The sequence below is a fragment of the Odontesthes bonariensis genome, chromosome 1 (assembly GCF_027942865.1).
Source record: "Odontesthes bonariensis isolate fOdoBon6 chromosome 1, fOdoBon6.hap1, whole genome shotgun sequence".
Taxonomy (NCBI): Eukaryota; Metazoa; Chordata; class Actinopteri; order Atheriniformes; family Atherinopsidae; genus Odontesthes; species Odontesthes bonariensis.
In genome coordinates this window covers 36060302-36085561 of record NC_134506.1, presented here as the reverse complement: position 1 = coordinate 36085561, position 25260 = coordinate 36060302, and the positions used below count along the sequence as shown (strand labels likewise).

The 25260-nt window shown below is 40.5% G+C and overlaps 1 protein-coding gene across 1 annotated transcript in view; it reads right to left on the bottom strand.

Annotated features, from left to right (window-relative positions):
• Positions 1–23629, bottom strand: part of trip4 (thyroid hormone receptor interactor 4) — a 101689-nt gene extending 78060 nt beyond the window's left edge. Inside the window, exons 1-11 of the mRNA XM_075465717.1 lie at positions 23462–23629; positions 18846–19033; positions 18624–18754; positions 17234–17452; positions 17066–17144; positions 16866–16971; positions 16067–16282; positions 15841–15970; positions 15413–15606; positions 15197–15321; positions 14253–14344 (exon numbers count right to left, since the gene is read on the bottom strand). Of these exons, the coding sequence (XP_075321832.1) occupies positions 14253–14344; positions 15197–15321; positions 15413–15606; positions 15841–15970; positions 16067–16282; positions 16866–16971; positions 17066–17144; positions 17234–17452; positions 18624–18754; positions 18846–19033; positions 23462–23541 (1560 nt within the window). The 5' untranslated portion in view covers positions 23542–23629. The remainder of the gene's footprint in view (positions 1–14252; positions 14345–15196; positions 15322–15412; positions 15607–15840; positions 15971–16066; positions 16283–16865; positions 16972–17065; positions 17145–17233; positions 17453–18623; positions 18755–18845; positions 19034–23461) is intronic.
• Between the last annotated feature and the right edge of the window lie 1631 nt (positions 23630–25260).

The window sequence follows — 25260 nt, the reverse complement described above, 5'->3', positions numbered from 1 at the left end:
GAGGAAGATGATTAAAACAAAGCTACCTGGATTTAGTTATTTCTTTTTTTTGTCCCCAAATATGATCTCTATACTGTCCGACCATTAAGAAAAAAGGCCAAAACTTGGATTTAACCAACTAAAAAGGCAAAAGTACAACAGATGCGCCTCTCTTCACTCTGCTCTCTTTAGTCTTCATGTATAAATGACATTACTGTTGTCAATAAGTTAATACGTTTCTTTTTTCACATGAATTGGCCTCCAAAGGCTCAGACTTTAACTCCACTGAGAATCTTTGTGTTGTGATGGAGAAGACTTTAAGGCAGTAAAGAATTATTGCTACTCTGGATGGTTGATAAAAGTTGTGACACTGCATTAACTTGTTGAAACAGGAAAGCTAAAGGCGGTCGAACATAATATTAGTTTGGGACTTTTTTTTCGACATTGAGTGTATGTAGTCTTATCGAACATTAAAGTAATGAACTGTACATGATATATTAGCCAGGGTTCCTTTTGATAAACCCCAACAGACAGAGGATCAGTGGACATTTGAAATACTTTTTTTTTTTTTTTTAATTATCTGAAAACTCAAGCTGCTCTATGATGATCAACTTCAAACCCTCTGGGGATTATACATATGCATTTGCTCAACTTCACATTGGAAATCAGTCCATTTACATGTACGTGAGAATTAATCCAACAATTGAAACAAACTGGGTCACAGAAATGTGGAAAAGATTTTAGCCTCTTTCACACATGGGTTTCTGCATTACTGGCACTTAAACCCGGTGCTGCTCCTCCTTGTTATTCACACAAGCCAACCAGAGGCATGTCGGCCCTGCATCGTTGAGTCTGCACACACATCATGGTGTCGCAGGATCAGCTGAGTGACAGAGTGGTGACTTTCACAATGCCGACTCGGTGCGTGTATTGTTTCGCCTGTAACTACCTCCCTGGCTGGCTCAGAGGCGTATCAGCGGTGGATCCGTTTCGCCTCTGTACTTTCACACATGGCACGATTCGCAAGTAGGACGCATCACTTCCGGCTTTTTATATGGACGCATTCTGTGCAAAAGCATTCAATTGCGGAACCAAATGATGAATGATCGACGATGGGTCAACCAGATCAGCGCAAAAAAGGATCAATATTAACCCTTGTAAGCTTGACTGGACCATCCTTCTAAATGTGATAAATATCGGTGGATGCACTGAGATTGTACAGACTAGATGTAATGAAAATAAGAAGTCATTTATAACTTACAAAACTTTTTTTTCCCCAGTGAGATTCACTGGCTTGACAGACAAGAGGAAGTTGTGTTTTGCTACAAGCTTGCTGCACACAATAAGAAAAAGATTAACGGCACTGGAGGCATGGATGTCCTCCCTTGGCTCCCCCTTTCTTCATACTCTCCTCTCTTTTGCTGTCACTGGCAGGAAGTTGCTGAGCAGACATGTCACCCAGCAGAGTACAATTGAGTTTGTAATCTCTGACCCGCAGTGGCAGAGAGTCTCTTGCTCTCTGTCTCTCTGGTTCTCCCTCTCGAGAAGACATTGTTGTAGTAATACTGCTGCTGGGCTGGAGCTTGGCTGGGTAAGCATACTTCTCCGGTGAACACACATGGGCATAAGTGACATTAAGCAACTGCATAGACATGCCTGGGGAACGCTGCCAAAAACAGTCAAAATCAGATCGAAGTCACGAGAGGTAATGTCTGTTCTCACATTTGGATAGGAACTAGCATAAAGGATGATTAAACAGAGAGCTTTCCAGTTTTTGATAATATCATAGCAGGAAAGCACATCTGCCTGCTGACTTTGTGCAAAGGGCTTACCTACTACGCCACACAACCTTCATTCATTTCCTCATTCCAAAACAAAAAACTGGCACAAACACTGGCCTCACGAGGAGCCATTTTGGGGCATCATCAACAAACACCAGATGTGAAGACGGGAGATAAATGTCAAACATATTGATTCTCTGCTTCATTAAAGCTCGTCGTGGGGAGGGGCTGGAGGGCAGAGTGTGCCTGTGGCAAAGCATTAAATAGTTCACAGCAACGACATCTATGGAAGTCTTGTTTCATGCAAACATTTTTTAACACAGTTGGAGTTTTTATTTCACAGAAAGCACATACTGAGGAGCAGAAGACTGTTTCATGAACCAAAAAAAAAAAAAAAAAAAAAAAAAAAAAAAACGGCTGCCTCGGCTCCAGCGGGGACCTAAATATCCATCCGTCTGAAATGCAAACACAACTATTCAAATACTGCAACGACTAAAAATAAAAACGAGGTCGCTGGATTTTAACACTGACAAAGATACCAGTCCATTAACGTGGCGTTCGTGTCCAAACCTCTACTGGCAGCGATCCGTTTGGTTTCCACTACTCTGTTACATCCCCATTAGTTAAAAACGTTACGTAAAAAACATAGAATTAATTCAATATAAATACTAAAAACAAAAGTAAATCCACTGTAGGTAACCCGTGTGGATGCGATGTAGGTTACTGAGTGCTGTGGGAAGCCGATCTCCTTCGAGTGTGTTAGAGAAGAGCTATCACAAAGCAAAGGACATGCTGTAGGCCGTGAGGTATAATAGTCGGTGTGAAAGTGTCCAGATGAGCTCAGGTTGCAACATAATACTGTTAGTGCTTTGTGTTCACTGCTGCAGAGAAAATAAAACTTCTGTTCATGATTCATACCACAGTGTGTCCCAACCATTCCTCATGAGCAGAGCGGTGTGGATGTCGAAGTTCTGTTTCCAGGCAAAAGGGAGGTGATAGGTGCATTTGAAAACATGAAACCACTACATATCAGCGGGAGCCATTTTGGTTATGTAAACAAATGTTTGGTGGAAATCTGTCTGAATGAGCATGGAACATTCTGCCAGGTTAAAAAGCTGCTTTCCAGGTTCATTTTAGTTAATAGGATAATGTTCTGTGACTAATATGTATTAGTGCTTTTAACAGTGGATGGTCATTGGTTGCATGACTGCATTGCACCTGTGAGTATTTTTTTTATATGTCGTCTATGTAGTAGCACATAAAGCACCATTTTCAACATTATACAGTTCTTTTCTGTGATGATTATCTACTATCTCCAATCTATTGAAGACCATTTCAAAATGTTTTTTAGCCTGCACCCTTTTTTCTCTACTTCTCAGTGGTACGGGTTCATTTTTTAGAATAGAATAATTTTTGAAAAAATTTGAATTGATCTCGATACAACCACTTACTCAGTCCAGCTGGTGATATTTAAGAGGGGTCCTAATTCATCAGACATATGCTGACCCACTTTTCACATAAGCAGCCAAACATGGAAAAAAAAAATTAACTATTATGGCTTGTGTAGCAGGGAAACCGACTGGAAAGCCATGTTAGAAAAATTTGAGTGGGACCCTTATTCTATGATGACATGAAAAATGACCAGAACTCCATCAGCTATAGTTACTGTTGATATGTTAGAATTATTCCTTTTGTTTTTACAAAGCGTTTACATGTGGCATATAGACTACTAAGGCAGCAAAGATCCTTACAGGCTTAGAAACTTCATCCATCTACAGATTCAATAATGAGTACTACAACACCCATCATAACCAGTAACATCATTTCAGCCACATTACATAAAAATACAGGGTGACGGCTACCTGTAACAATATAAAAATAAAATGAGCTCAAAGACTAATTGTCAACGATAAGTTTTCCCATCATGACACCGGAAAATACGTATTAATTTCCCTGTGATTAGTTGTAACATTTGCTTGTAGCACGAAACAAGAAGTGGCCAACTCACGGTTTCATTTCTTATCCCTCGACTCCTGTCACAGTCAATAATATTAGTCAACACTGCAATAGCACGAATGCACCCTGGAGGCTTTCCTGTTTATATTCTCAAGGACTGCACTGGAGTAATGACTACATAATGACTATGACCTCAGGACTATTTGTCCAGTTCAGAAACGAGACAGAAGACAGTGTTACAGCTCAGAAAAAACGTTTGAAAGGGCAATAACGCGACTGAAAAGAAAGGAGGAATTTGAGCCTGTTTAGCATTCAGTGTACCAGCTCGTGCAGATTGGTATTCAGTTACCTCGCTTTGATTCAGACTTATTTTCATCAAGTGAGCCATCTTTCGCACCATCAAAGAAAACTGTCTGAAATGTGTCTCTTGTTGCCTCTTTCATTGTTCCAAGCTCGTGTGATCAGCATACAGAGAGAGGAACGAGCACCATTAAATGAGCAGAACAAAATAAAGGAGAAGTAGAGAGAATAAAGGGTGCTTGACTGTGAGCTTCCCCAACAGCAGAGACTGTGTGACATTTAATGAAGTGGTCTGTGGACAGCAGTAGCAGGCCATTTCAAGTCTGGCAGATGGTTCTATGTATTTTTCATGCAGTGGAAAACCTGTGACTGAGGTTAGGTTGGTTGTCGTCCAGCGCCTGGGGGCCCCGAGCTGAATGCATTCTACACACCACTGCAGAATCACATGATGTCTGACCTCTCTGCCATGGCAAACTGCCCAGCAAGGAAGAGGGAGGAAGGGGAGGAATGTCAGTGTGTTGGTGTGTGACTGAGGTTGTGCAGAAAGAGACGGAGAGACTGAGAGATGCTTGATAAATGCCCACGTCTGCTCAGAAAGCATGAACCGAATTCTCTGCAACATTGTACATTTTACAGCACTGGCCTGTAAAACACAATGCGAGAGAGAAAGTGGGGAAAATGTGAGGATAGTGATAGAGGGGGAGGGGAGCAGGAAGAGAGACGAACAGCCTCTGCTGAGGATTCACACAAAATGTTACAGAGAAAAAGAAGGGAGAAAAAAAAATAGCGCTGCCTGACTTCCCGTCCTCTGGAATGCATCCAATATATCCTGTGTGAGAGTGTGTTTGTGTGTGCGGCATGCTGGCAGGAAGGCTTTCAGCATATAAATATCACATTACCACACAAGGAAACTCAGGCATCAGTTGGAACTTCCAGCCTGCCTAACAAGTACGGGAGCTCCACTCTGGAGGTCAGAGGGAGAGCTTACACAAATGGAATTCCACAGGAACCAGTACTTCTTTTAACAGATAAGTGGTTATGGGGTTGGAGCTGTGTGATGTGGAAAAAGCCTGGTTTCAGTTATCTGACATGTGCCAGCGTGCATACATCTACTAAGCTGCAGTCTATATACGTATTGTGCTTGAATGGGATTAATATACAGCTATGAGGAGGATTGATTTAAAGCCTTGTTTTATCAACCGAATGTCAAAAAGATCAAAATAACAACATAAGCCATCGAGTGCTGATGCAGCTGAAGAGGCAGATACAGAGTCACTCTAATCATCTTAATTAGGGCCCGACCGATGGGGGGGCCAATGGGAGGCCGATAACCGATATGTGCAACCGATAAATAGAAACATTATTCACGATAAATTAAAAATAGCACACACTGACACAAACTTTCATATCCATTAAGTCTTTTTAATTGTAAAAATGAAAAGTGCAGGGAGCTGCCAGCAGCATTTGTAAAATAAAGCCAAACATAACTTATAATAAAACGGGAAATAAAATAATAATATAAATACATAATTATTAATAAAAAAATAAATCACTCCCTGCTATGAGAATACTTGAATATATGCTATTTTTATATTAAGAAGTAATAGAAAATGAACTGACTGAGAACCAAAAATCAAGTATTCTAACGTGCTGGGTAGTTGTTACGGAACAAGATGGGCTCTCACACCAGGAGGCTACCAAGTAGCTAGCAGGCTTGCACTAAGAAATGGTTAGTCTCAGGAACAAAGACAAACACGTTTTATTTGGTCTTCATTGACCATGGCTTTCAGTCCACCTTTCGTGTAGAACTACAGACACGTTCATGTTTCCATGTGGGGATTTAAAAATCACTGTACACTATGCTGAAACTGCTTTATGAACAGCCGTTTCAGTGAGGAGTATTCGCCGTCATTCTGGTTATCCTTACGTGAGCTAAAGGTTTGCGTCGTTACACAGATCAAATGGACCATTTTCACTAGTTGTATACACTAATAAAGACGTTGTGGTGCCGTGCTTTTGCAACGTTGGTGTGTTTGTGACTTATTGCAGGGGATAAGGCTTCGTATATGCTTACCTTGAAGGGAGTTTGTTCTCTCTGCTTCAAGTAGTACTGCCACCACCGCGGCCCCACTCGCACCGCAATGCGAGTGGGGCAATGCTCATGAACTCAAAGTGGCGAGAGCAGAAGACGCGTTCAGAACGAAACGGCTGCAAAATTGGTTGTGAAAATTAAACAAACTTATCGTTGGAAATTTATGGAAAGTATGGCCGATGCCGATATCCCCAAAATGCTAAATATCGGCCCGATATATTGGTAGGGCCGATAATCGGTCGGGCCTTAATCTTAATGGTAAAATGATTGTCTGATTAGTAACCTGTTGTGAATTAATACATTAAATCCACAATAAATTGTGCATCCGATCATTTGTGCTGGGCAAAACTGTCAGTTTGGAAGAGGAGATTCTGACCCATCACACCGTCGCACAACCTTCTTCAGTGAAAAGAACAAGGAGCCTTGCAACAGATGGTCTGGACCCAAGCAAATCCCTGACCTCATCAACACTGAGACAAACTGGGATTAACTGAAAAGACAGAAGACAACGAGACAGCTACAATCCACAGAAGTACTGAGCTGGTTGTAAACATGCAATCTGCATAAAGAGCAATAACACCAAATATCGATTCGATTGGTTGTTTTGCGTTTGCCACACTATATCTGAACGTTTGAGAGGATTATTTCAATACCAGCTCATGTATGTTCTTATGTAATTACTGCTTCTTAAGGCAGTTAAGTAAAACATGAATGAATGAGAAATGATCTCCTCGCTTTTTTCACTGGGGTCACCTGAAGTTCCACTACTTTTACATTTAGTGATCAGGAAGTCGATGTATATTCTGGGGACGACACCCGTACAGTTACAGGCTATGAATAAATGCAAATGACACAGGTACTTAAATATATGCATGTGCTTTATGAAAGCTAAATACAACACCCAAACATGTAGGCTCAGTAGATTCGAGCGATCCAGAAAGCACATATGGTTGTAACAGGTAAGAAAGACACAATGGAGGTAGGACCTTATAAGTCACCAAAAAAAAAAAAAAAAAAAAAAAAAAGACTAATCAATCCAAAAAACATACGGGGAGCCAGTGAAAGGAAGCCAGGACCGGAGAGGTGAGCTCACGCTTGCATGTTTATGTTAACAGACGAGCTATAAACTTGAGAGGGAGGTCTGGCCAACACCAACATATTAAGCATTACAACACTCTAGTGATGTGATTAAAGCACGGATAAGCCTCAGTGTAAAGAAACTATTTTTGACCACGAGTTTAAAAAAGTCATCATCGCTATCGAAAGACTGAAAGCAGGAATCTGAAGTATAGACAATCAAACAATACTGGGGCAGCCTACATCAGAAAAGCCGTCTGTGCTATTTATTCATTTAGCAGATGCTCCCATTAAAAAATTCTTACAAGTGAGGCACAGACTGAAGACATATTTATATTCTTTGGTAGAGTTTTGAGGCTCTAGATTTGGCAAATGTTTTAGAGTCAATATCACTGTACAATAATATAATAATGAAAAAAATAAACAAGATTCTTAATCAGTCTCTTAAAAAGGGACAGCATTAATTTATGCTAACGTTTCCCACTGCTTCATCCAAACATATAGTGCACATAATCATTGAAATGAACGGGTGTGTCCAAGCATTTGACTGGTGCTTTACCCTGAAAACTGATAAGAATTTGTCAGGATGCAGGAGTGTTATTTTTCATCCACACGTTGTTGGGCAATTCATCGATTGAGGTTTAGGAATTTTCGGGGCAAAATGAATAAATAATTAAAATAACTCCATAAGGACTTGGTGTTGGAGTTACTCATCTCACACACGCACACGCAGGCCTGACAGTGTCTTCAGGTGATGTAAAAGATTAACATTTTTCACAAGTTCGTAACAACTACGCTCGTCACTGTGGTGAAACTTAACTCTCAGGAATATAACCGCGACTGTTCTTTTAAAGGGATTTTTTGAAGTGGGGTTTTGTGACGTCCTTATGAGTAATTCGAACCATACCTGCAAATTGGCAGCAGTCAGAGCATTCTCTGTTTGGAGAAGCAGGAAGGAATTCCCGTGGATGAGCCAAGCTAACAGCTACTGAGAGCAGGGACAAAAGATGAGCAAATTTTCTTAATCTAAAGCAACTCAAACCTCATAAATTTCATAGCGGCTCAGCGAAACGCTACATTGCATCTGACTGCTGCTTACTTGGTCACTGTCCTCTTAACCAAACAACGTCCATGTTGCTTCCCATCACTGCCTGCACTGCAGCTGCCTAGAATATCCTGCCCCTGGACAGCCGAGACTGAGCGATTTCGTAATCTATATGGGGACCAGAATAACACTTTATAGGAACAACCTGGAAAAAAAAACCCACAAACACGTACCATCTCGTAAATCTTTACAGAAGTAGGAAGACATCCAGCAAGTCTGATACAACTTCTGGCAGACTAAGCTGATGAGCGTCTGGATACATGAGAATTCCTCCCTGCTTCTCCAAACACGGCGCGCTCTGACCGCCGTCTACTGCCGCTAAGGTACTAAACTACTCATAAGTGCGTCACACAACCCCACAAAAGAGATACTTTCAACCGCCTCCGTCCACAGTCACTATGTTTTATGGTGATATGATTTGTTGTGAGAAAACTGGGACTCTATATTGATATAAGTACACTTGATTAACTGTCCAACCTCATGCAAACAGCTAACATCACGCACTCCGTTAGAGTGAGGTCTGAATGAAACCACGAGGAATATTAACTTAGTGAAAGATGAATGAATGTTGTCGCTTTCAAAGACACATTTCAAGTGTAAAGGAATGAAAGATTCCCATCACAAGCACCAGAACGCTCGTTCAGACATGACGCAGACACGCTCAGATCCCAGCAGACATTCTCAGTGAATGGTACTGTTCAATGGGACTAATTCAAGGGTTTCCACTGGCTGACAATTACGTCGTTTTTTCATTACATGGTACGGTACAGTAGAGAACAGCTCGACTCGTCCATGGCTCTACTGTGCTTCATTTTCCATTACAGACAGTGTCCCCTCACTGTGGGCAAGATCAGCTTTTTATCATCGCAGTGTGTGTGAAGCTGCGGACTCACAGGCACACAAACCTCTGCTGTGTGTGTGTTTATCACATTATACTGCTTTTATCTGAAGCAGCTTACAAGAGAGGAGTACAGAGTATTTTATTGCACCGAATGAGTCTGCGACAGTCTTTTAGTTCGGAAGGTTGTAAATATCTTTAGGAAGAAATAACGACTGAGCACAAAAGATCTCAGCTCTGGTCGGCGAATAAACAAAAATGTATCTGTGATTCCACACTCAGGGTTAATAAACACGCTCATGTATTCAGTAGTCATGCACAAATATCTTTGTCTACCGGACTTTCAAACGACCTCATGGAACAAGGACGCGCGTAGGTGTGAGCACTGTTGTGGAGAGCCGTTATTTTCTGACCAATCAGGTCTCTGCAGCGTTTCCACGTCAAAGTATAGTATCGTCTCGGCTCGCTTGGAACATCGTCTTAGGTAGTACCAAACAAAGGAAACTATCAAGATAGTTTTAGCTACACTGTACTACCTACAATGGAAAACCAAAATGCCGTTTTTCCATTGTGCGGCTCATGTTTTTGCACATGAGCCGCACAATGGAAAAATAGCATTAGTCAGCATTTGAGATAACAAGACTCTGAAACTGAAGCAGCTCAATGGAATGCAGCCATGATTCATGATTATTTAAACATGTGCGTGCCTTGTGGACACATTAAAATCTCTCCCTTTGCAAATGTCTCCATTCTGTGAAATAAAAGTGACTTGGTTTAGCCTATGTTTTCCAAGTGATGATGGAGAGATGTGAAACCTGAGTCCACAGCAGTTGGGACTGACTGCTATAAACCATCTAGTTTAAGTAATGTCTCAAATATGTTTCCATCTGACAAACTCGAGCGCGAGTGGACCTGTTACATGTCAGGCTTCAGCAGAGCTGAGGTTAATAACATAAGCTTATCTGTGAAACATTACATACCACACACCATTTTACTATTAAAAACTGCTGTGAATGATGCAACTTACACATTGCCTCACTATGTCAACATTCATCCTAATAAAATTCTTTGGGCCTTTCGATTAGATAATACAAGCACACGTCACACACACACAAAAAAAAGCCCACTTTGCCTCCTTGTCATCATAGTTTGAGGACATGTGACTGCTATGCTCGTGGCACAGCTGTCCAAAAGATTTAACTCCCTTGACCTGTATTCGCTAAGACATTCAGCTCTGCAGCTGGTGATGTGGTCTTTGGAACAGGGTAGGGAATCAGACGCAGTGAGACTGTGGATTGACCCAATCAATTTTTTCACCACAGAAGTACAGTTGATGGTGCAATTCAAGCTCTGTATGTGGTGTGATGTGCCTTTACTGATGCTGTGAACCCATTTGAACACCGAAAAAAAAAAAAAAAAAATCATGCCTGCCCTGTGCATGTGCAGATGAATGTTGTGTACACGATTATGAAAGCTGTTTGACTGTATTATGTAAATGAATGCCAGCAACCTGCCTTAGTTTGGCTTTCTGCTCATCCTCTCTAATTATTTCAACCATTCTCTTTCAACAAAACATTTCCATTCCAGTGTGCCGTAATGTAAGCATCTTTTATCCCCCCTTCCTAGCTTTAGAGCAGGCAGGTCAGGCTCACATCAACAACCACTGCTGAGTGAGCACTGGGGGGTAGGAGTGGAGAGACAGAGCACAGATCATAATGGTTGGCCAATTATCAGTGGAAAGGGGGGCTGGGGAGTTGGAAGGAATGTGAGATTATGGGGAGATTTAATCAATAAAGCAGTCAGTTTCTAATGAGGGAAAGAATTGGTCCAAGCCAAGCAGGTGAAAATCCTGCTCTGCCTTAGGTGGTCGTTCTGCACCGTCTGTCAGCATTGCATCAGGCCTGGGCGGCTGATTTGTGCAACAGCGCCCCGACAGGAGAAAGGCTGCTATGACACCAGGTCGATTCTATTTAAGTGGTAACAATATTTACTGCATTTTTTTTTTTATGTTTTAGAGCTTCTCTTATGTTTTTTTGATCTACCCACTTTCTCTGAATATTTCAAACCTCAGTTGGGACTGATTTAAAAGAGCCTGAAGAATAATGGCTGTCCACCCACAGCTGCCAGCACAGGACAGTAAATCCTACTCATTCGCCCTGCCCAGCAGCGCAGCTATTTGCTACTATGCACTAACACAACATGCCGCTTTCTAACACGAAAGGAAGCTAGATTAAAAGGCTAAAAGGCTAAACGGCTAATAGACACCCTTTTTTTTCTAAAACTGTAACAGAAATAGGCTCCAACTGTTCAGCACAATCACAAGGTATTTAGTACTGTTATTCCTCTCTGGTTGCTTCACTATTTTCTACATCTGCCTTGCTTTCTTTTTTTCTAAGGGGCCTCGTGTGGGGTGGGGGTGTTATTTATGGCTGCTCTGTGCAAGTGGACACACAGACAAACACACATGCACGCACACACACTCTCTTTCAGAGGATGAAAGGGCAGTCACACAGCCCGCAAACATGATTTTACAGCCTTGGGTGGAATGAGTGGTGGAGGAGAGAATGAGGACAGAGCACAAAAGGGGAAAGCCCTTAAATTTACGGGTCCCAGCAGTCAGAATGCAACCATGTAGCAGGACACGTTTTCAAAGCTTTTCAGAAGGAAGACAACTGGCTGGAAGAGGAAAGATAGGCGTGTGGGAGAATGGGTGTAGAGATGCACGGAAACACAAGCACAGCATCCCAAAAGAGAAGCACTTCTTTTTCCGCAAGTCTGTTTATTTAATTGCAACAGAAGACTGTGAAATTTCCACATGTGATCTCTTTCAGTATCTCAAAGATGGTAAACATGTGTGTGCAAACATCTGCATGAGGGCTTGTAGCTTTGCAGGGTTTGGGGCATGTTTGGGCAGTGGAAAGAGTTGTAGTAAATCCCCGGCCTGTAGAGTTTGATAGTAGACTGTTCCATTTGTAGGGTTAGGGTTAGTCCCGATGTCATTAAAAAAAAAATGTTTTAAATGCTAAATGCTGCTTTCATTCTATTTCGTCTCTTTTTGGGACAGTTAACCGAACCTAAACCTGACTTGCATTTAATAATCATTAGATTTTATTAACTGAAGCCAATTCATGATATCAACATATGTGTATGCACAAAACAATATTGATATTTCATCTGTTAATGTCACATTTATCACTGTATATCACCACACCTCTAATGAGTACATAGGACAAAAGACTACTAATAAGTACCAGAAACCTTGAATAGTAATAATACTGAATAGGATACATATTTATTATTTTTTTATTTATTTAAATCAGACTGCTGACTGATTGCATCATTGTCGTCAAAAATCGAAGAACCAACAAATTAACAAAAACAAAACCTGTTAATAGTTGAATGACCTTAGAAAACCACTCAGTGTCACATTACACCAAAACAACCTCAGTCCGGAACAAAAGGTGAAACCCCATTTGGAGCTCTTCAAGCAAATTGTAGACTCCATCATCACAGAAAACCAGAGCAATGCGGAGTCTGGTCCTACTGTTCTCTCTCTGGGAGGCATTAAGGCAAACGAGCACGGTTTATTGTGGGGGGAACTTGGAAGTGTAATTGCTCAGTGTTGCTACCACAGACCAGCTACCACAACCTTAAACAAAACAGCTTGGATTAAAACACACACAGAGGGAGAGTGATTGCGCAGTCTCATGAGATTATAATTACACAGCTTGAGCTTGAACAAACAGTTACTGCTGCTATATCAAAAAACTGAAGACGAGATTCAAATTTCACTTTTTCATTTAAATTTATGACTGTTCGGTCAGAAAGACAAATAGAAAAATATATCATTAAGATTTATGTGCCATGATCACGTGTTTTTCTGATTTGGCTATACTCAGACTTATTGTTTCTTAGTTTTTGTCATTTCCTGTTTTATTTTGATAGATCTTGATCGTTGGTTTAAAAACGTCACATATTGAACCTTTAATGCCTAGCATTACTTAATTATCACTGCAAATAATGGTAATAAATAATAATAAAAAAGGCAACCTTTTTTTATCTCAAAGTTATAGCTTTTAATAGAATATTATAAAAGTTAATTTTCTGGTGACCCACTAATTGAAGAACTGTTTTAGCCCAAGTGACAACATACAATCTATGCAAAGAATAACTGTAAAACAAAGAGAAAAGTCAACCTCAGAAGAGCAGTGTCACCCAAAGCCAGATGAGAAATGTTATTAAATCAGTTTTAAATGTGTTGAACTGACAATGAATGGGAGAGGAACTCTGTATCCACCTAATGATTTTATGGAGAGTGGGGTGTATTTTCCAGTTTATACTTGGTAAAAGTGCAGTTAATTAGACTAAATGGGTGTAACAGCTCAAGTAAACAGTTTATAAGACTTAGAGGGCAGCAGTGGCCTCACTGCCAATGGAGCTGAGCCACATTCTGCCACAGCACACACTCCGAGTCCATCTGGTTAATGGTGGGTTTCACTTCAGGTCCAGTTATTTTTATTTCATATGAAGATATTCTGAGTGAAACATAAGTGACTGGTAGCAGTAGTTTAACAGTACAATAAAAAGCTGTATATGTGCTTATTCCTGTGGTGCACACTGCCTCCAGTGGAGCATACCGTCAGCTGTTAAGGATTGGCTGGTTTCAAGGTGCAGCCCGACCTCTGCTGGTAAGTAATGGCACTGCATCAACCTTATGCATCTTCACAACATGGTCAACTCAGCGAAGTAGTATTGCCGTTTTCACTAAAATGGTATAGTCTTTCTTACACATCAAAATTTCTTATCTGACCTTTCTTGAGGAGGCAGAGCAAGAGGTCTGTGAGTTTAAAGGCTTTCCTGGATGTTTTAAAGCTGCTCGAGACATGATAAGACGTAAGAGACTTATGTGTATGAATGTATGAAGTTAGATGTGCTTTTGTGGTGTCATACCAGCTGACACTTTATTTAAGCACTGCCTCTCCAGTCTCATGAACTGGGAAGCTCAGAGGAGGAGGATGGAAACTTTTTTTTAAATTTATTTGTGAAACACCGACTAAAGAGTGTGGCATTACGGTCAAATCTCTTTAAATGAAACTGACAATAAAACATATATAAATCACCAACCTGTTCTCCAAACTGCTCCTGGGAGAGGCAGTCAGTCATGTTGACACAACCCAAAAGGCAGCCAGTGGGATAGTCTTTAGGAAACCTGGGCTCTGGAAAGATAAAGAGAGCGATGGCTGATTTACTGACATGTAAAACTCCAGACATCACCAGCACTTGCAACCACACACCACCCTTGTTCAGCATCAATATAATGTGACAGGCATATCCTGTGTGCTGTATAGTAGTAGTATCCATCTTTGTGAGCTATTGCAGGACCTGATTTGATGGGTTAACTGCACCCTCCATCCAGATTTGGAGCACCTGGAGTCTTAGAGCAGAGGATGTAAGTTCCTGCATCCCATGTAGCGTTCTCTGTCTTTACCCTCTTCCACCAGGGCTCCGTTCCTTTTGGGTTTTTGTTTGCTTCGGTATTATTGAGCACAACACATTTCCCTGACCTGACACACCCGTACAATTTAGGTTTCATGTGATTTTGTTGCTTTAATAAATTACTTTTAATTGGCTTTTTGGTGTCCTTTGCCCCTTTTGTCAGAAACCCACGAGCCAGGTTGTGACAATAAACAGTCATCAACAACAATGTAATGTGCATTTAAATGTGCGTTTATAGTCATCTGAAATGTGATGCCAAACAAGTAGTAACTGAAGCTCTAAAACAAATGTGGTGGAACAGAAGGTGCCAAGTTTCCCTTTGAAATGTAACTGAACAAAACACAAAACAACATAAAATGTAAAATACTAAAGCAAAGTACAAAGTACAAGCACCAGAGTGCACCATAGTTGTTTAAAATCTTTGCATACTGCTAATAAATCCTTAGTAAGAGATCTTATCCAATTTTGTGACAGCAGTTTACAAGATGCTGCAACCTCAGAAGCATTGCATGCAAACCGGTTAATGGTAATAAATCACTGACGGAGTTATTTCCTGAGCACAGTTTGCATACCTTTCTTGTAGATGTGGCGGTACATGGCTTCCACCTCAGCGTTCTCCTGAGGTGTGGGTTTCTTAGCTGCAGCAGCAATCCAAAGTCGGCCCCGATGTGACGTGTACCAGGACCGTCCTTCTACCCTACACACAAAACCAAACGTCACCAGAGAGCGACTACCTGAGCACCTCTGTCCGTCTGAAAACTTTCGCCCTGATTTTGTGTAATCCTTACCTCTTGATGCCTTTGACCAGCAGTGAGGCCCACGGCTGATGCATGCTGAGGCACCAGCCTCCGTCAGACATTTCCTGGAGCTCTTTGTCTTGGAGTCTCAACCTGTGACGCTCTTCGTCTCCCTTGTGCTCCCCCAAACCTTTGCCCTGCTCTACAGGTTTCTTGTGCCTTTCACTGCCTCCGACACTCACCCACTACAAAAGCATATTCACTGCGATTAGCAAAAGTAGAAGCTGTGTGAACATCCATTTCACACAGATTAAAAATTTAATCATTCAAACTATCATGTATACGTGACAGAAATGGCCGTTAGCCAAACGACTCAGTCTGTCCTGAAGAAGAGACATTAATGCTCTGAAATGTACTGAAAATATACTGAAAATATAGCACACAGCCCTGCTTCAGGTTCACACCATACTTGAACTTACCTCTGGTGCTGGCTGCATAATGCTTGGGTTGACCAGCTCTCTGAGGTTCTGCTTTCCACCTTTTCTGTCAGAATATCCTGGTGACTGGGACTTTGACTCGTTGTTCATAACTTTGAGGGTCTCATCCAACCTGCAAATTATAGCAATAATTTAAGAATGTAAAGATGTTTGGCACGCCTACTCAGTATCAGCCTGCTTTAATTCCAGCATCATCAGATGGCCTTACTTTTTGTGGTACTCGTTCAGGTCGCTTCCCTCATCAACCACTTGTCTGCCAGCAAAGTCGAGCGTGATCTTCCGGTCCTTGCGAGAGGCGTGGCGAAGTTCTCTCAGCTCTTCTTCTTTTTTCCTCAGCTTTTCCCTCTCACCGGGGGACAGCCACTGATTGGAATCAGTGGCAAAGTAATCCGATTCATCATCCAGAACCTGTGTTCTCCTGACACTGGAGTTGAAGGGAGCAGTAGATTTGACAATTAAGTTCTTAGTCTACAGAGCGTTGTTGCAACCTTCCAGAGTAATTGAAATGTCCAGTTTAAGTGTTGACACTGCATGGAGAGTAGGGCTGTAGCAATACACTAATCTCACGATACGATACGATACGATACAATACACTAACATCATTTTCTGGGGGGAAAAAAGGGACAGTGTGATTTGACATGAATCGTCGCTGATTGGACTGGTGGTCCAACCTTTGAACCGGAAGGACAACACAGCCAGACAAACAAACGAACATGTCACAAACGTGAGAGCTATGCACTTTATACAACATTTTTATGAACTAATTTATCACTGTTTTTGTATAATGTGACCCCCTGGCATTGTATTATATTACCTTAATGTTCTGTGTTTTCACTAATAGTAACTTCTGACTTTTCAATAAAGTTTGCTTTAAAAAAAAAAAATACTTGCGGCTGAAAAATCGATACTTTATCGGGAAACGAAATATCGATATATATCGCAGTATCGATAAAATTGCTCTAATGGCAAGCAGTAAACCTAATCCTTTCTGTGTGTGTTTTTTATACCTGTTTTTGTCATATTCCAGCAGTTTCTCTTTGTGCTGAACTGCTTTCTCCAACCCGGCCTTCATTTTGGCCTCTTGGTGTGGGAGGAGCTCTCTTTCCCCACAATCTGTTACCAAAAAACAAACAAACAAATGCATTGTATACCACCCCATCATTACTCTGTATTTATGTTGCATAGTTCTGGGTATTTTTAAACTCACCTCCCATCAGCTTCTTTCTTAGTTTCTGGCTTTTGTTGGAGTCTCGTTGAAGAATCTCCTGCTCCTCTTTTGTGCAAACCTAAATCAGAAAAGAAGGTGAGTAAATGACACTTATATAGACAATGAGAAATGTTATTACCTTAAGTAGACTGAAATAAAGTTGCGTACCAGGTTTCCGCAGAAAAGGCAGGGACCTGAGCCCTCTTGCTCACACACAATACGCCCACAGCTGACGCAGTTGTTAATAAGTTTGTGCTTTTGGGCAAGGCAATCGCAAGCGTGTCGCCCTGGAAGCAAAACAGCCAGTTTGTCCTGGCCCTCTTGAGCATAGAGATTGACAAACTTAGTTTTCTTCTTTGCTGAAGAGGTAATACTGTTTTCTTGGGCCTGAAGCAGTGGGGAAAGAAGAGAGGAAAAATCAACAGATAGGAAGTAGCACCCAAAAGTTTGAACACAACTAGTCTGCCGTGGGATTTTCAGAGTCTGTACTGTTTTCTGCAGTTTCAAACAGTAAAACTTAGAGATAAGACAAATTAAAGCGGTGAACCTCCAGCATTTGAGATCAAAGAGCTGCCATTTTATTCTAACAATCCATGTGATGACAAGAACAGCTAAACTTGTTAAAGAAAAATCCAACACAACATAAAGGTCAGAATGGTTCAGAAAAGTTTGTCAGAGAGAAACTACAATAACTCAAGCATTTCTGTAGAATTAGTCTAATGAGGATCAAAAGTTGGCTCTGCTGCCGAGAAGAATCTCATTAAGAGCCTCAGAAATCAACACATCTGAGATTAGCACATCAGTGCTTTACAAAGTTCAAGTAGTTCAAACATCTCAACATTAACTGTTGGGAGGACGGAGAGTAAATCAGCCTTCATGGTTGAGGTTCTGAAAACAAAAAAAACACCACAGAGGGAGACAAACACAAAGAGGAGAACTGCATGGTCCAAGACACACAAAGTATGGAAATTAGATTTGTGGAAATATGCACTTTGGCCTTAACTCAAGTGTCTTTGTGAGATTCAAAAGAAGGTGCTGGAGATGGTGTTTGTATGTGTGAATCTCTTTGTTAGGTGTGAATGAGGGGCTGCGCAGATGTGCATGTGAATGTCTTTTCAACAGCAAAAATGAGCCAAAATGGTCACATCAGACGGTCTGACTTCCAAATTCATCCTACCCATGGCCTACTGAGAGGATCTGAAGTGGCGGGACTGCAAAACGAAAGAAAAGCAGCTGACAAGTTCTCAGCAAATGTGATGCTTCCTTAAGCAGGGCACAGCCTCACGAAGCTCGAGTTAATAAAGTGTAAAAAGTTATTATCAAAGAGAAATAACAATGTGAACAATGTTACATTTAAAACACTTGGGATTATTGTACAAATATTTTAATTTTTTCACATCTGCAAGTTTGCTCTACTCTCTAGAAAAAAGTCAAAATGACGAATGAGTTGTGTCTAAACTTTTTTTTAAGTTCTGTATGTGTTCTTCACACAATTACCACTGAATTATCCAACTAAAGTGCAGGAGAACACAGATACGCGGCGTCAGTGTATGCTTACCCTCATCAGATCGATGGGGGTTTTGACTGCCTCCGGCTCGGGCTCTTTTACGTTCACAGTCATCGCCTCCAGTTTGTTTCGACCTTTGCGTTTAGACTTCTTTTGGGTATCTTTGGTCGCATCTTGTATATCTGGGTTAGCAAAGTAAACCACTTTCAGTAAAATTGTTTCACAGTGAGTTGTTTGATGAGAGCTTAAAACATCAGTTGAGGATTCCCCTACCTGGTGAGACAGATGACACAGATTCTTTGACAAGGAAAAGGCCCGCTCTGTCTGTGCTCTGTCTTTGAGTCTTTCTCCATCTACTAAGGAGCTCGTCTATAAAAAGTCCTTTTCTTCCATCGGTGCCCTGCAAGAGGTCACCCACGTACTCCTCAATCTCTTCAGCTCTTTCAATGGATAGAATGTACCTACACAACAGGATGGAACATAAAATGAATCCAAATAAACAAAGAACAAAAATTCCAACATTCTGCTTTTGTATTCCTGAGAGTTTGAACAATGCTACACCGTCTGCTCATGGGTTACTCATTTATTAATCGAGAATATATCTGCCAACTAAACAGTTCTATCATTATTTTTTCCATAAAGAGCCTTAAAGTCTATTTTCCTCCAAAGAACACTGGCATGTTGAATGCTATAATTAATTAAGGATAGCACAAAAAAAAAAAAAAAAACATTCTGAAACTCAGAAAAAGGTCCCTTTGTGCCAAAGCTCATTTAACTTGGACTGAACTGCTGCCTTACAAATAAAAACGTAAAATCCGTTTTGGAAATAATGAATGTCCTGGAGGCTAAAGAGGAGTGGGACCATCCAGCTTGTTATCAGCACACAATTAAAAAGCCAGGATTTGTGATGATGCACTATTGTTCAAGGGTGACTTCTGTTAAAGAGCCAATAATCCTGTACAAACTTTGGACCAACGTATGCTGACTTCGAAACAAATGACATGCTTGTTTTTGCACGACAAAGTCAAACCCCATTCAGCACGTAACACAGTAACATGGCCGTGTAGTAAATGAGTCCAGGTGCTAACTTCTATGTCAAGCAAAACAAGAATCCCATTTAACTTTAAAAACTAAAGCACTTTGTTATCGTGAAATGTCAAAGGAATGTTGTTAAAAAAGGTAATTTCGTACAAATTTCTGTCCCGAAGCTTTTGAAAGTTTTGAACCAAAGAGAAAATTGTTAACACTGCTCTTGCTCAGAATCACTACTTAAGAAATCTAATGAACTAATAAATCATACTATCTTATCGCCCTCCTCTTGCCTTCATCAGAGTACTGGGAAAAGAGACGTGTTTAGTGCTAACCCATTACTTTTGTGCGCAGGTTTGAGGCTACTATCATCCCAGGGGAATGCCTTTCAACAGTTTACAATCACACCTTCAGATGTGCACAGATTTTCAATCCACTTAAAACACAACATCAAAAGTCTAAGATAAAAACACATCACAAATCCTAACCCTGTCCATTTACAACCTCATTTACAAAAATCACATTTCTAATGAATGAAAACTTTTTCATTCTAGCTTGCATAAATTATCCATAATCATGCAATCATGTGAAATTCCTTCCAAGATGTATCATGGCTGAAAAATCCATCAGGCTCCTTGGAGAATAATATTCCTTATGGGATCCCATCATTAGAACATTTCCGGGCTAAAATATGTAAATGAAAGATCCGATGAACTTCTCTTCTGGTGAAGATTATTTCATCGTTGCCCCCCCCTCTTTTCAGCCATTTCACTTTTTCAATAACCTGAAACTTAAATGATGAGATATCTGAATTAATTCCTGTCATTCCTCTTTGTGGAATTCTTGTGTTTATTCAGTTTGTGTGACACTTTACTAACATAAAGTAAATACACAAGGACATTTGCTCTAGTAAACAACACCAATAATGAAACATGTGATGACATCATTGATGTAATAGTTTTGCCCTACCTGAATTTGAAGTAAGTATTCACCTTTACTGTACTGGGCACATTCTCAGTACTCACAGCATCCATTTATCTCAACAATGCCTCTTATATATTAGCATTTACTAGAATATCTTTGAGGCTGCATCCTTTTCTGTAACCCACGGATGGCGATTCATTTAAACCTGTGGATACTGCAGGAACTGATGATTAGATATGACCCCCCCCCCCCCATAATTGAGCCAAAGTTATGAGACTAGAGGAAATGTTTTGTTTTATTTTTTTCTATTGACACGTGTCCCAACTTTTCTGGATTCTGTTACTGGATATTCAAAATGAACTTAAATCACATCAGCTTCCATGTCTTATAGGTTTGCTTTGTACTATTTACACTTGTAAATTCTCGAACTCTGTTTGCTATGGTTGAAAAACTCACAAATCCTCCTAAACAGTCAAACCCAGACCTCCTCTCCACAGAGAAATGCAACGAATTTGCCAACTTTTTTAGCCAAAAAATCAAAACAATTAGACAAAACATTCACGCAACACAGACAAACAAGAAAACTAATCTGTGTCTAAAACCTAGAAATAACTCTGACGTTATGTCACAATTTAATAATGTTGATTTAAAAATCCTAGAGGAAACAGTTCGGCATCTTAAATCAACAACTTGTTCTCTGGACATAATACCATCCGACTTTTTAAAAACTGTTTTTACCTCAGTAGAAAGTGATCTCCTACGAATAGTTAACAGCTCACTGGCATCAGGCATTTTTCCCAAGTCACTAAAGACAGCTGCCATTAAGCCACTCCTAAAGAAGAGAACTCTAGATGCCTCTATGATGAACAACTACAGACCTGTCTCTAACCTCTCTTTTATATCCAAGATTATTGAGAAAGTTGTATTTAACCAGCTCAACGACTTTCTGAATGAAAGTGGAAGTCTTGATAAGTTTCAATCAGGCTTCAGACGTCATCACAGCACTGAAACAGCTCTGGTCAAAGTGTTAAACGACATTAGGTTGAATACTGATTCTGGTAATGTTTCAGTCCTGGTTCTGTTGGACCTCAGCGCTGCGTTTGATACTGTAGATCACAGAATCCTGTTGCACAGGCTGGAAAACTGGGTTGGACTTTCTGGAGCGGTCCTTAACTGGTTCAGGTCCTACTTAGAAGGCCGGAGTTATTTTGTTACTATTGGCAGCTATGAATCTGAGCGAGTGGCCATGACTTGTGGAGTCCCCCAGGGGTCAATTCTTGGACCTCTTCTGTTTAACTTGTATATGCTCCCTTTGGGTCAGATATTGCAGAATTTTAACATCAATTATCACAGTTATGCAGACGATACACAACTTTATGTGTCTCTGTCACCGGACGACTGCAGCCCAGCTGACGTTCTGTGTCAGTGTCTGGAGGAAGTAAACACCTGGATGAGAGAGAATTTTCTACAATTAAATGAAGACAAAACTGAGATCATTCTGTTTGGGAGCAAAGAGAAGAGGGTCAGCGTTGGTACATATCTTGAGACTCGGGACCTTATAATCACTGACCAAGTTCGTAACCTCGGAGTGTTGATAGACTCAGATCTGACTTTCAGCAGCCACATCAAAGCTGTCACCAAGGCAGCTTTTTACCACCTCAGAAATATCAACAGAATTAAAGGTTTCCTCTCCCAAAAAGACCAGGAGAAACTCATCCATGCATTCATCTCCAGTAGACTCGATTACTGTAACGCTCTTTTAACTGGACTTCCCAAAAAGAGCATTAAACATCTGCAGCTCATCCAGAACGCTGCTGCTAGAGTTTTAACCCGGACTAAGAGATCTGAACACATCACACCAGTTTTAAAATCTTTACACTGGCTTCCAGTCAGTCATAGAATAGATTTTAAAAGCCTGCTGATGGTTTACAAATCCCAGAATGGTTTAGGCCCAAAATACATCTGTGATATGTTCAGAGAATATAAACCCAGCAGAGCTCTTAGATCCAAGGACTCAGGTCAGCTGGTCCAGTCCAGAGTCCAGACTAAACATGGAGAAGCAGCATTTAGCTGTTATGCTGCAAATAAGTGGAACAAACTGCCAGTGGAGATTAAACTTTCACCAAATGTAGACATTTTTAAATCCAGGTTAAAAACATTTCTTTTCTCATGTGTCTATGCATGAAATATCTTTTAACTTATCTAGACTGTTGCCTGATTTTAAATTCATTTAAATGATTTTATTTGTTTCTCTTTATATTATTTTATGTATTTTTAATGCTTCTTGCACTCCCTGCTGCAATGCTTTTATTTTATGTAAAGCACTTTGAACTGTTTGTACATGAAATGTGCTATACAAATAAATTTGATTTGATTTGATTTGATTTGATTTGATTTGATTTGTAGATCATTACGTTCTGCTTTTACTTAAATTTTTACCAACTACATTGGGTATGCTCACACTTTCACTTATATCTGAAAACAATTTGATGTTGAGAAATGGCATAGGAGCAAGTCAGGACCGAGCAGTCGGACTTTAATTTTTCTGTGGCACATGGAATGAACGAAACCTGGCAGTTGCAAAAATTACATGCATTTTATGACTTTAAAGGCCGACACTACTAACCGGTTATTGGATTTATTTTTAATGATGTCAAGTTACAGGATGGGGACACTGCAATCGTTAGCTGACAGGTAATAATAATAATAATAATAATAATAATAATGAATAATAATAAAAAAAGAATAAAAGAGAGTATAGTTAACACAGCGTTACATTACGCTATTTTCTCACACACACACGCACGCACGCACACAACTTATTTAAATGACAGTACCTGACAGTAAAGCTGTACCATGCTAACTAGCTCACTGTTTTATCTCGTAAACTCGCTTGGTGACAGACAGTCCAAACAGGAAGATCTAGCATTACTTACTGGACGATGTCTTCACACGCCTCCAAGCCAAACTTGTGGTGTAACTGGTCAACACACCACTGCAACAAGGCCACCGACATTTTTACCAACTCAACCACTTTTATGCTGCCAGCTGAAAAATACCGGTGAGTCGTGTCAAGCTCAAACTTAGCGTGAACGTGTTTCTAGTCGGCGAGATAAGAAAGACGCACACGGAAGCACCGAATCGCTTCCTGAAAAAAACAACTGGTTTAAAGGTTCCCCCCACTTGATGCGAGGTCAGGCACAAAAACAACAAACAAACAAATAAACAGACGTTGTTTGTCAGGAATAGAACAAATACTGATCTCTTTAAAGAGACTCAGTTGTTTATGAAGAACCCGATTCTGTCATCACTGTAGCTTGCATGTTGTGTTCGGTCACTAGAGGGCACTTTTGTAATACATTTGAATAAAACGCGGCCTCAGCTGACCTTTTTAAAATGCAGATATTTCACTCCAACTCCGCCCAGATTATTCCAGCAATATTCTATGACAAGCCAGCCAATTTTTGGATGCTATAGGTTGATGCAGCTGTGGTACAGATGTTCTGTACTTTTAAATTGTTTATCCCTTTAAAAAAAAAGATTTGTTTACTTTTGTTGGGGTTTTGATGCTATTTTCTTTGTATGGGGGAAACAGCTGCCTTTTTTGACACGAAGCTGTAACATCTCTGTTACACTTCCAACAATTTATGTTTAATATGCATTTGATGTCTAAAATTGGGTGCTACAAGGTTATGTTTGTTGGGATATACAGTCCCATGGGGTGCTTTGGTGCCTATGGAAATGGAAACTTGTTTCAGGAAAGGCCCCATCATAGCTGAAAGATGTATACAGGTTTTATACTAAACCACATGTTTGCATCGACTACAACAGCATGGCTTTGTAGTCGAAGTTTCATGGGTGCTGGACTGACCAAATGCAGTCAGGATCTTTCACCAACAGAGCAGCTAGAATTCCATATCAGACAACAATGCAGGGGTGGAAGTAACAAATTACAAATACTCACTTTACTGTAATTAAATTGATTTTTGGGTACTTGTACTTTTCTGAGTATTTTTTTCTTTGTATTTTACCCATACTTGAGTACAATTTACACCATGTAATCTACTTCAAAAGTAGCTAGTAGTAAATCAAAAGTCGCTACAGAGAACGCCCACAATTTGAATTAATATAAAAACCGTGAGATTTTATTTAATTTTTTTCCCAATGCAAATCCTTATTGTCCGTCAGATCGCGCCCGGGCCAAATAATCTAAGACATAATGTAAGGAAAGGCAAACTGCACGGCTGCTGCAGGCACTAGGTTTCTGGAGGTAACGTACCTACACAGCGGAATAGAGAGTGGACTGAGGAGACAGCGTCCAGATCAGCATGTCCATGTGGGGCCCATAAGGTTTAAATTTGGGCTGCAGATAAGGGTCCCACGTGGGTTTGTCCGCAGTTTCCACGTGGCCCCACCTGTGTTTGCCCATATGGGTTTCAAGTTGCTGTGTGGCTTTACTTGGACTTTGCATTTAGCCAATTTTAATGTGAACATTCTTTTACTTTGTGTGATGTGTTTTATCTGTATTGCCTCTGTAATTTAAGGCTTAGGGTAACTCTAACCCCTAACCCTTCAAGTTGCACTTTGAAACCCATATGCTGGCTGGGATGCAGTGCAAACTTTGTTTGAGCTCCACGGTGATTTCAGTTTACAAGACTTCAACGTCTAACCTAAAAAAACTACCAGTCTGCCCATTCTCCTCTGACCACTCACATCAACAAGGCAGTTTCACTGT